The 12,478-nt window shown below is 40.4% G+C and overlaps 1 protein-coding gene across 2 annotated transcripts in view; it reads right to left on the minus strand.

Moving 5' to 3' along the window:
* ano1a (anoctamin 1, calcium activated chloride channel a) overlaps positions 1-12,478 on the minus strand; it is a 70,983-nt gene that overhangs the window by 6,062 nt on the left and 52,443 nt on the right. For both annotated transcript variants that reach the window (XM_061736953.1, XM_061736952.1), the window contains exons 17-24: positions 12,353-12,464; positions 12,136-12,193; positions 11,088-11,188; positions 9,824-9,966; positions 4,731-4,883; positions 3,232-3,284; positions 2,858-3,042; positions 1,609-1,714 (exon numbers count right to left, since the gene is read on the minus strand). In XM_061736953.1, the coding sequence (XP_061592937.1) occupies positions 1,609-1,714; positions 2,858-3,042; positions 3,232-3,284; positions 4,731-4,883; positions 9,824-9,966; positions 11,088-11,188; positions 12,136-12,193; positions 12,353-12,464 (911 nt within the window). The remainder of the gene's footprint in view (positions 1-1,608; positions 1,715-2,857; positions 3,043-3,231; positions 3,285-4,730; positions 4,884-9,823; positions 9,967-11,087; positions 11,189-12,135; positions 12,194-12,352; positions 12,465-12,478) is intronic.

Genomic DNA, 12,478 nt, shown 5'->3' on the forward strand with positions numbered 1-12,478 from the left:
CCGGCCTCTCAGCTGTGGCGCCGCCAGCTCCTCCCGCGCTGCTGCGGCGACCCTCAAGCGGGGCGCAGGGCTGGGTCGCCCCGCGGCCACGAGCGCTTCCATTGCGGCGAGCTGCCGCTCGCCCTGGTCGCGGAACACGGCTGTCAGGTCCGCCATGGCCTGGGCGAGCGCGTCCAGGGCCCGCTCCATGCCTCTCTCCTCCATCCTTCGCGCCCCACGTTGGGTGCCAGATGTAGCAGGGCGAGTGCTACCGTGGCCAACCGAAGGATGGAGAGACACGGAGTTTCGTGCAGACCCGTTTATTTCAGTTTCACCAACACCAGAAACCCTCACACAGTGCAGAAGCACAGCATTAGACAGCTCCTCCGACATCCCCCTTCTGCTGTCCAGCTCTGCCTTATAAGGCAGGCAGGGTGGAGGTGCGGCAGCCACTCAGGTTGATGGGACACAGGTGCGCGTGTCCCATCCACCTCTCCACCCTGCCACAGTTATATTGTTAAAACATTTATAATATAATTTTGTGAGTCCTCCAGACTCTTCCTGAAGGCATACACAAACATGTTCTGATTTGCAACACTTGCCCACGGGTGACTTTCAAAATAAAATATATAGAGAAAAATAACGACAACAAAAAAAACAGTGTACAATAACCTAACAAAAGTAAAAGAGACGATATATCGGTGCTCTCCTCTTTGTTTTTTATTCTCCCTTTTCCTGCTCTGCCCAGTCTGGTCTTCAGCAGGAGGGTCCCCCCTTATGATCCAGGTCCTGGTCCAGGTTCCTTCCCCCCTTATGATCCAGGTCCTGGTCCAGGTTCCTTCCCCCCTTATGATCCAGTTCCTGGTCCAGGTTTCTACCCCCCTTATGATCCAGGTCCTGGTCCAGGTTTCTACCCCCTTATGATCCAGGTCCTGGTCCAGGTTTCTACCCCCCTTATGATCCAGGTCCTGGTCCAGGTTTCTCCTTATGATCCAGGTCCTGGTCCAGGTTCCTTCCCCCCTTATGATCCAGTTCCTGGTCCAGGTTTCTACCCCCCTTATGATCCAGGTCCTGGTCCAGGTTTCTACCCCCTTATGATCCAGGTCCTGGTCCAGGTTTCTACCCCCCTTATGATCCAGGTCCTGGTCCAGGTTTCTCCTTATGATCCAGGTCCTGGTCCAGGTTTCTACCCCCTTATGATCCAGGTCCTGGTCCAGGTTTCTTCCCTCCTAAAGGGGAGTTTTTCTTGCCACTGTTTGGTTTAAGGCTTTTCTCCCACTAGGGGAGTTTTTACCTGCCATTGTTTATGTAATAATTGCTGGGGGGGTCATGTTCTGTTCTCTACTTCTACCTCTGACAAACTCTGTGTCTGGTAGTGAAAGGAATGTGATATTTGGATACTTTCAGCTGGCTCACTGGCTCTCCAACGATGACAAACGTCATCCCTGAAGGACTTCATCACAACTTGGTCTCCGAAGTTTTTTCCTTTTCAACTCAACGACTGTCTTCACTCAGAAGTAATAGATTTACTGTATTAACATTTGAATGTCTACTTTGCTTTGTCTACATAAGACATGAATCACAGAAAACACGAAGAACTGCTCTGATAATGTTTGTGTTGGTCCAAACCTGAAAGACGATGACGAAGCCGAGGCGGACCGCCAAAATGGCCCAGAACTCCTTGGACAACTCGTACGGTGTACTGGACCAGGGAGGCTCCCGGTAGTCCTTATATCTGCAGACCAGAACACACAGGCCTGGTTAACGCATCTACAGGACAACAGACATGCCAAATGGACTGCTCCATACACACACAGTACATAATATGTAACAGCCAATCAACTAATAAATATCAGACATTACATTTTTATTCTGGCCAAAAAGAATCATAAAAAAAGTGACTAAATGTGCTGCCCTGAGTCAGAAACTGCAACACAGAACACACAGTTGAAGACACGAAAGATGGCTAAGACCAAAACATCTGACTTTTCTAAGTACCCTTGTATGAGCCCTGATGTCAATCCTTTTTTTTCTTTTTATATATATATATATTTTTTTTTATTAGGGGGTAAGGCAAAGTAGAACAGGAATCAATGACACATTTACATTGAGTATCATATTATTTCTGTATGGCAATCTACAATATATAAGATATTTGACACCATAAAAATACTGTGCATCTCTATGAAATGAGAAAAAGACATACAGTCTACCTCCTAGGAGGTTTTCTTGATTTAAGGACATAACATTACACAATTCAATAAAAATAATGATAAATAAATAACTGAAAATTATTTTCAGTAATAATTAAGTATTAAAGCTACACAGTATAAATAAAAAAATAGATGGAATGCACATGACGTCACAGATGCCACTTCACAGCGGGTTTCGCCCACTGAGTGTCAGAAAGACTGAGTGGCAGCGTAAACTTTCAGTTTGAGCTACTGGAAAACATCTAAAATGGGAAAAAGCTGTTTTGCAATCGACTGTACTCATAGATCTAGCAAGAAATCAGAGTTATCGTTTTACAGACTGCCGAAAAGAGAGCATGCGTGGACAAATATTATTATTATTATTATTATTATTATTATTATTATTATTATTATTATTATTATTATTAATGTATTTATTGTTTTTCTCCTGTGCAGGGTCAGGGTCTTATCCCAGGCGAGAGGCAGGGCTTCACCCTGGACTATTAGTCTGGATTATTAGGTATTTTCATTACAATTTATTATTTATTAGTAGTAAATCATTTCACAATTCAAAATATGTCCCCACGTTTGCAAGTCCACATGAAAGTGAAAACATTCAACATTTTTTTCATTAATATGCTTCCATCTCAGGTCGTGTCCAAAAATCTAAGAAAACGAGGCCTTACCTGCAGACATCTACATTGTAGCCCAGGTGGTCTGGCTGGAGAGGGTCTGTGCCTTGCTCAAAGTCACTGACATTGAAATACGCCAGGGTGTGATCCACAAAGCCGTGCAAGGTTCCGTCAGGACTGTATGTGTACTGGTAGACCAGCCGAGGGATGAAGTCGGAGGTGAAGGCGATGACAAAAGCCTGGGGAGGAAATTATATATGTGTATATATATGTATATATATATATATATATATATATATATATATATATATATATATATATATATATATATATATATATATATATATATAGTTATACATGTAAAAGACACAGAAAGAAATAACAAAGAAAAATGTTGTTTTCTTACAGGAATAACAAATGCCACTTACATTAACAATGACTGCTACTTTGCTGAGGCCCCTCAGGAGGTTGTACCAGATACCTGCAGGAAGTCAGAAACAATCCCTCAGAGGAGAGCAGCATGCTGGGTCGCTGTAATACCACTATATGGCCACTAGATGGCAGAATCCCCCCCTGTACCAGCGAGGGGCTGAAGATTTCCTCATATCACCCACACACAGGACAGCTGTTCACATTACCTGCTTTGTATATTCTGAGCTGCAGCTGAAATATGGCAGACTTGATGAAAGAAGACCCATTTACGGAAGAGTATTAGGGCCAGGCAGGAGAAAAATGAAGATAATATTTTAGAGGAGGAAGATTTTTTTTTCATTATGCACTTCGAAAAAAAATTCAAAATGTCGAGAAAAAAGTCTAAATGTCGTGAATAAAGTTGAAATGTTGAGAAAAAAGGCGAAATTTTGACTTTATTCTTGAAATTGTATTTCAACGTTAATCTTGACATTTTGACTTTTTTCTCGAAGTGCACAATAAAAAAAATCTTTTTTCCCCTACCTGGCCCTAATACTCCGTACCCATTGGGCCATCTTCAGATATAAACGGAGGCCCGTGAGTTAACAAAACCACAGTTAGGAGTATTATGTTGCATTTTTGGCCAACTGATCCTTCAACAGTAACATTTAAAGATGGTCTGATGTCAAAGACCAATAACTTAAAAGAGAGATATAGCAAAGTCTGTCATTTAACGTCATATATACAGTTTGTCTTTTGCTTAAAGCAGCACAACGTAACTTTCAGCTTTTGTTGAGTTTGGCGGCTCCTTTGGACAAAAGCGGTAGTGCTTTACCAGTAGTGTGGCAGGGTTCCTACCATCCACCTCCAAGTTACATAGTGCCAGTGAAGGAGATACAGACCCCTCAGACCATGACAGAGGTTCATTAAACCTGTTGGAAGTTGATGTTCCATCACAATGATGATGATGAAATATTAGATTAAGGTGGAAAAGTTACATAGTGCTGCTTTAAAAGAAAGATTCATAGTGCCCACCCTGGACATCCCTAAGCTGCCCCCCTCCCCCCGTAAAAACTGGGTTAAACCAATACACACACGCACGCACGCACGCACGCATATGATATATATTATATATTATATATTAAAAATGCATATATATACTGTATATATATATATATATATATATACTGTATATATATATATATATATATATATATATATATATATATATATATATATATATATATATATATATATATGTGCCTTAGGTTTTTATCAACTTGGTATTAACCATTGCATGCTATTATAAGGGATGAACAATCTGGCCTTTAACGGTCTAATGTGAAGCCATCCAGTACAATGTTTTTGCAGCACTGATTCTGCTGCATCCATCTGTTGCATCATAAAAGTGAAAACAGTGTTTATTTCTCATAGTGGAAAGTTTCTCAGTGATGACACTGAGATATGAATCCTGCACACCAGTGTGGTTGAGGTCAGTGGGGCGGAGGAAACTTACCGATGTCTTTGGCCTTGGCTGCAATGGGCCTGCGCAGCTCCATGACAAACTTCTTAGCATCCAGGCGAATTTCAATGATGTTATTCAGGAGGGCGAAGAGCGGGGCCAGAGGGAAGGAGGCCACGAACAGAGTCACCATCCCAAACTGGATGACTGGAGACACAGATGAAGCTCAACTTAGCAAGATGAACCACTTTCCTTACAGATTTACAGAGACAACCACACTACACTTAGGGCCAATCCCAATGTTCACCCTACTCACTACCACTTCACCCTCAAAATGAAGCCGGAAGGGGTAGGGCTTTGTAATGTTCCCTAGGGATTGGGACACCACTTGCTACGTCACTGCGTGGTTTACGTTCAGGTACGTAAGTGGTCCTGGGCATTTCACGGATTTTTGTGAGATCAGGTTGAAAATGTAAATCGACGCAGAGCCTACGGCGTAGGGCATGCGTCGACGGGCACCGTACGGCGCGCGGCGACGCGTACCCTACGCCGTAGGCTCTGCGTTGGTGTAACGCGGAACCATAAATCAGCCTTTATTCTGGCGAGATCTGAAAAAACTTCGCAACAACGAACAAGCAAGTGATTATGTACATTCACTGAGTGAATATTATGAAAGTAAAATATATATTTCTCGCTAGAAATGTAATCAAAACGCATTTTTATGCAGAAACTAACTCAAAATATTGATTTTATTCACTTAAAAAATGAGAAATGTCCGCCATGTTTTTTTGTTTGATTCAGTCTGCAAATGATGACGTAAAGCATTCTGGGAAATTTTCTCTGGCCCTCCGTCGGTAAGTCAGCATCTGACTGAAGAGGAATTGGGACACCACTACCCTTGCGGGAACGCGCAAAATGTAGGGGTAGGGCTGAAAAGTAGGACTAGGGGGGGATTGGAACTGGCCCCTAGTGTAGTTAGTATCCTCCCTGCTTTCACCTGTAACATAGCACCAACAGCAGTCCAGGGGAGGGCTGATAGTCTGCAGTAAACTATCTGTGTCACTGCCACCAAACAAACATACATGAAGGCAAACGTCAGAACATCCTTGACCTTGTGTCTCTTCCAGGATCACAGAGAGGGAATCCAGCGAACACACAACAGGGATTATTCCCTTCTAATCTAGTTTTGCCTGGACACAATATCACTGTGGGGCCAGAAGCTGCTTAAATGCTCCATTTTAAATCTCATACACTGATTTATTGTATTCTGCCAGTACATGACCTGGAACTATCAGACCTACAGATCTGCCTCCTTCCTGTGGAGAACACGTTGTCGGTCCCTCCCCAGAGACGTCAGAGGCCTGAGGGGTTTTACTTCACTTTAAAAAAAGATAAATAAATAAATAAATAAATAAAAAATATATTAAAAAAAGTATATATATAATAAATACATATTTATTAATAAATAAATAAATAAATAAATATGATATATTAAACTATATATGATATATATTATATATAAAAAATGCCTCATTTTAAAAGAGATATAGCAAAGTCTGTCATTTAGCGTCATATGTACAATTTGTCTTTTGCTTAAAAGAACTATTTATACAGTAGTGCGCACCCTGGACATCGCTAAGCTGCCCGTAAAAACTGGGTTAAGCATATATATATATATATATACATATATATATATATACACACACACACACATGTACATATTATTAAAATAAATATATATGATATATATTATGTATTAAAAATGCATATATATATATATATATATATATATATATATATATATATATATATATATATATATATATATATATATATATATATATATATATATATATATATATATATATATATATGCCTCAGGCTTTTACCAACATGGTATTAACCATTAATATATATGCAGACAAAGTACAAAAAAAAGAAGAGATCTGAGGGTGCAGCACTGGCAGACACTTTAGTTGTGTTAAGCATTGAATAATTAATAATTACTGAGTCTCCCTCGGGAGCAGCAGCAGTCTTTCCTCTGATCCGATGATGAATCATTCATCTTTTTATAGTTAATACAGGTAAAATGTTTGCTAAATGTGCCCACAGGCACTTCCAGCAGACAGAGCAGCATTACCAGAGAAGAAATACTTCCCCTGTTGCAGTAAGGTTTGGTTTCGGTTTAGCTCCGGGCAGACAATTTATAAGAAACCACTGCTTGCTGCTGACATTTGTTAATAAACAAATATTGATCAAGTCATCACGTATGTAATACAACAGCACATGATGAATTTGCTCCTTTCAATTATTGATGAAAATAATGCAGAAGGGATTCAGTCAATACTCATTACTTCAAATGCTTGGTGGATCGATAATTGTCCGCGCAGCACTGCCTTTGGGGTGAGAAGCTCTGCTGCTCGGTGTGAGGAAACACCTCCTTCCTTACAGCTCAACTTCACCTCCAGGATGGAGATGAAAACCATCCACTTCCTTTTTTACGTATTATCTTGCAAATACCATCAGGACACAACAACTCCAGGTCACACATTTCACTTCAGTCCCATTCAAACTAGTTTACACACAATCCAACTATAAATCCTTTTAGCAGACATTTTTATTTCAATAAAAACCTATTTACAAAATGGTCATTGGTACACGGTTGTCTCGCGAAGGAAAGCAACACATTGTAGTGAATTTTTGTGTCACTTCCTCTCTTGGAAGAGTTTTAGGGCCAGACAGGAGAAAAATTTAAATAATATTTTAGAGGAGGAAGATTTTTTTTTCATTATGCACAATTTCGAGAAAAAAGTCGAAATGTTGAGAAAAAAGTCAAAATTTTGTGAATAAAGTTGAAATGTTGAGAAAAAAGGGCGAAATTTCGACTTTATTCAAGAAATTTTGACTTTATTCTTGAAATTGTATTTCAACATTAATCTCGACATTTCGATTTTTTTCTCGAAGTGCCCAATAAAAAAAAAATCTTCCCCTCTCAAATATTTTTTCTCCTGCATGGCTCTGATACTCTTCTATAAGAGTGGAGAAAATACCCTCTTAAAAACATCATAATCCACCTGGTGTTTAAAAAAGGAGGATATATGCTCTCACAATTATGCAGATACAATTTTCAAGTGTAGTTTGGTGCTTTCTTTAAGTGCCTTAAGAAGTCTGCATGCACATACCAGAACCCCAACTGATCACATAAACATACTTTAGTTCTTTCCTACTTTTCTTAGTTCACTTTTTGCACTTTTGTTTATGTAGACAAAAGACTGAACCAAAAATAAAAAAATGCTATAAATTAGTAATTGTATTGTTTTGCTTAAAAACAGGAAGCTTTCAGACTGGTGACCCAATCAGGTGAATGGAAACAACTTAAAGGATTTTCAAATTTTTATTTTTTAACTTAAATACACAAGTTGTGAGAAATATGTGTTTAGTAAATTTTACGAATTGGCTCCTTCGTTATTCAAATATTCGTTCAGTAAATTGCGTATCATCCTGATACCAGCACAGGATCAGCTGGACCGTAAATGCTAAAGCTGCTATAAGTGATAAAACCTGCATCTAGAAATCCCTTTTCTTTCATTGCTGAACGTTTTTTCCTCTCGGTATTCCCCAGAGTGGTGATGTTTTCTTCTGATGACTCTCTTTTTACTGTTATTGATCTATTATCATGTAAGATTCTATTATCATGTACGATTCTATTATTATGTACGATTCGATCTGATATTGATTTGGGTTAGTGTTATTAAAACTGTTTTTTGAGCTGTTGCATGAATTATATGACTGTAGTTATGCAACATATTAATATTAGTATTATATTGAGATTCAACAGCAAGTATTGCAGCTAATGATGCTGTAAGGACCAATAAGCTCCCAGAATGCTTTGCAGAAACACCGTGGGGGAGAATAACCAACCAGATCCAGGGCAGCAAACAGAGACGGATGAAATCTTCCCACATTCCGTTTTTATTTGATCCATTTTCTGTGTTTTTCAGTTTTTAATTTTTGAGAATTTGGTTTTCAGCATTTCATGCAAATTTAACCCCGAGACAGTATATAAACCAATGATAACTGAAAACTTTAATGTTTTCATACCTTTAAACATATTTAAAGGTAAAAACATGGCACCAGTTATTCTCGTGTCCAACAAAACATTCCTTTTTTGGGCATAAGCAAAAAAAATAGCAAAAGTTATTTGTATGAAATAAATAACTAAAAAATAAATAACTCAAATATGCCTTTCAATATCCATTTAAAGTGCAAAAAAAGAAATTGCAACAGCTCAACCGCGCATGTGTAAATTAAATGACGTACTGGGATTAATCTTCACCGGGCGAAAATGTAATGATGAAAAAATCGATCATTAAACATAGGAATCGATTTTTAGGAATTAATATGAGAATCGATTTAGAATCGGAAAATCGATTTTTTTCAACACAGACCTAATCATTAACATTCGAGGGTTTTCTGATGGCTCATATTTGGACGAGAGCAAAAGTACACTCTAAAGCTGGGCATACACTGTGCAATATTTTAAATGGTTTGATTCAGCCCCATCTCACACTGCACGACTAGATTGCTGAGTTCAAAAGTTCACAGCCCACGATTTATGGTCTCACACTGTACGTCCCGATGCTCTGATGCTCCGTCTGCTCACACTATACGATCATAATCCTCACGTCGGACTTTTGTTACTGGAACTGCAACGTCAAAAAGAAGTGGAAGAGGAGGAACCCCGAAGTGGTAGACACCAAAGATGCTCAGCAAAAACAAACGCGCTGCCTTAAACCTGAATTATGGTTCTGCGTTAAATCGAACCTCGTCGTGAGGTGTTACTCTCTCGTCGTGAGGTGTTAATCTCTCGTCGTGAGGTGTTACTCTCTCGTCGTGAGGTGTTAATCTCTCGTCGTGAGGTGTTACTCTCTCGTCGTGAGGTGTTAATCTCTCGTGGTTACCCCACGTTTACTGCACGAGGCACGACCAACGATTGGGTCGAAATCTGGCCCGATCCAAAAAATTGTCACACGACTGGAAAATTGGTTCAAAACGAGCCGATAATCGCAGAAATGTGAGGATGCGGAGTGTGGCGGAGTGAAGCGAGGAAGGTTATTCTGAGAAGGAAAGCGGGACAGCAGACTCACTCATCTCCATGTATTCAGGGTTGATGCCGGCGAAGGGACCCAGGATCTGGTCCTTCTCAAAACGCCGGAGAGACTCGCTGAGCTTCTCTTGTTCTTTGTCTGACAAGTCTGACTTCCTCTTCCGGAGCAGCTTTTTCAGCTTCCTGCACAAACCCAGAACCCAGGACAGAAATGAAACATGCACCTTTGTTGAGGCCCAAACTGTTCCCAGGAGCCATCTAGGAACAGATTTTGGTAACTATGCATGTACCTTTAGAGGTTTCTGTAACTGGCTGCCTGATATTGCCTGATCATATGAACCGGGTCCATTACGTGTTTCTCACAGGCTCCTTCTATAATATTATGCATTTATGAGGTTAGTAACTGTACCGTACATCAGTAAGTTTAACTGGAGACCATAGAAGGTTTATGCAGTGAATGAAATACAGAAATGTGTCCAACTAGATTCCTTCTTATTCCAGTGGATGAATGTCATTAAATAAACGACAGGGAGGACTATTGTTTGCTGACATGAATATAAAAATACACAAACCTGTGTTAAAAAACACCAATTTGCACTAAGGGCATCAATGAAATTACCATAAATTTTGTTCTCCTCAAAGGGGACCTATTATGAAAAACAAGTTTTTTCTTTCATTCAGGCAGCCAATCAGCACAGAGCCTCATTATCATAGCCCCGCCCACTCAGAATCCTGCATGGATAATGAGGTTAGAGACTGGGAAGATAAAGACATGGTTTAAAGGCTGAATTTCTAATTTATTAAGCAAAAACAATCAAAAGCTTGTTTTTAAGACATTCAAGGCCTGTTTAAAATAGGTATTAGATGCCATAATAGGTCCCCTTTAAGTTCAAAAACACAATTCTTTTTAGCTCTGTATCACCAGCAGTCATGTATTTACAGTTTGAAAAGCTAATATTTTGGACTACATAACTACTTTCTGATTGGTCTGGTCGGGTTTAAACCACTGACAGAACAAAAGTAATAAAGTTAATGTTTTTTTTTTAAAAGTATAACTTAACATAGAGAACAATTCTACAGTGAAAAAGTTCAGCAGTGTTGTCTGGCCACCAGATAAGTGTGTTTGAAAAGCAGACGGGCGTTTAGATGATTCCTTTCAGCTGAGTGGGCGACGTGCAGTAATGTATGTGACTTACTAAACCCACGTACTGCGACCTACGAGGATCTCTTGTTCCGCTCGTGTACTGTATGTTTCAGGTAAATGGGTGCTTGAGTGTGTCCCACGGCCCCTGCTTTGCACTTACGGTATGCCGATTTCAAACAGGTTGTTCTGGATGAGCTGCTTGCCGAGCATGGTGATGCACAGCTGGATGCACAGCTCCATGAGGCAGCCTGCATGGGCACACTGGACAGAGCACAGAACAGTCACAACGACGGCCAAGAAGAACCCATCAAAGCCCAGAATCACAACCAAAATTAAAACTGACCCTCAGTCGGAATGAGATGCACTAATTTTGGATTGAATTGATTTGTATATGAACGGGCCCTCGCACCCTTGTGCACGTTCAGACTGCAGTGGAAGCTTGTATGACTTCATGTAGATTCTTCAGGCCTGGACATTTAGTGGATGACACTAGCCACGACTCTCTATATCAAACCATTCAAAAGTTATGGCAGAAAATAGGAACTACCAGATATCGACCAATCAGATGAAGGGGCGGGGCTAATTTGCACCAATTATGTTCAAGGACTGAAAACTAAGTCCGATGACACCACCCACGAGTCTTTATGTCAAACCATTCAAAAGTTATGCCAGAAAAATCGGAAGTATCAAACATGGACCAATCAGATGAAGGGGGGCGCGCTTTTTGGCGCCTATCGTCGCCACAGTAACACTTTTGACTGAGAAAAGTAATGCGTGTCGTCGCAGGATCGAGACGCACAATTTGATGTATAACACACCTGGGTGTATGTTACGGTTCGGGCAAAGAAACGGCCGAAGGAATGGCATAAATTGCAGCAAAATGACACGATTAATTCAAAATGGCCGACTTCCTGTTCAGTTTCGGCCATGGCGCCAAGAGACTTTTCTTTACAAAGTTTTCTAGGGGGCGCTGTTGAGCCATTTTGCCATGGCCATTAATGCAAACCATGAAATATCACATTTTTGGCAGGCCTGGCTTGCGTGCAAAATTTGATGACTTTTGGGGCACGATTAGGGGGAAAAAAGGCCTTCATTTCGTCGGAAGAAGGAAAAAAAAACGAGAACATTTCCTAAAGATACAATAGGGCCTTCGCACTGTAAGTGCTCGGGCCCTAAATATACGGAGAAGCAGCCGGTCTGTGATTTACCTCCTCCATTCTGTAAGTTCCAACCACATACAGGTATTTTCCAGGTCTTCCAACAAGTCTAGAAAATGAAACACAGCAATAATCACATACTTATACAATGGAAAGCTGTGAATGTACACAGTGAAACATGATCTGGGAGGAGCATTACTGGAAGTGCCTGTCGTCTTATCATTACTGCTCCTTTATCAGCAGAAACCAGCTGAACCGGTCGTCTCACCTGCCCCTGAAGAAGGCCAGGTACACGATGGGCGTGAAGGCGTTCACAAACTTCAGCACGAAGGTTTTGAAGATGAGGCGCTCTTCAAAACTCTTATCCGTCTTTGGAACCTCTGACAAAAGAGAC

Source organism: Cololabis saira, chromosome 2 (genome assembly GCF_033807715.1).
Source record: "Cololabis saira isolate AMF1-May2022 chromosome 2, fColSai1.1, whole genome shotgun sequence".
Taxonomy (NCBI): Eukaryota; Metazoa; Chordata; class Actinopteri; order Beloniformes; family Belonidae; genus Cololabis; species Cololabis saira.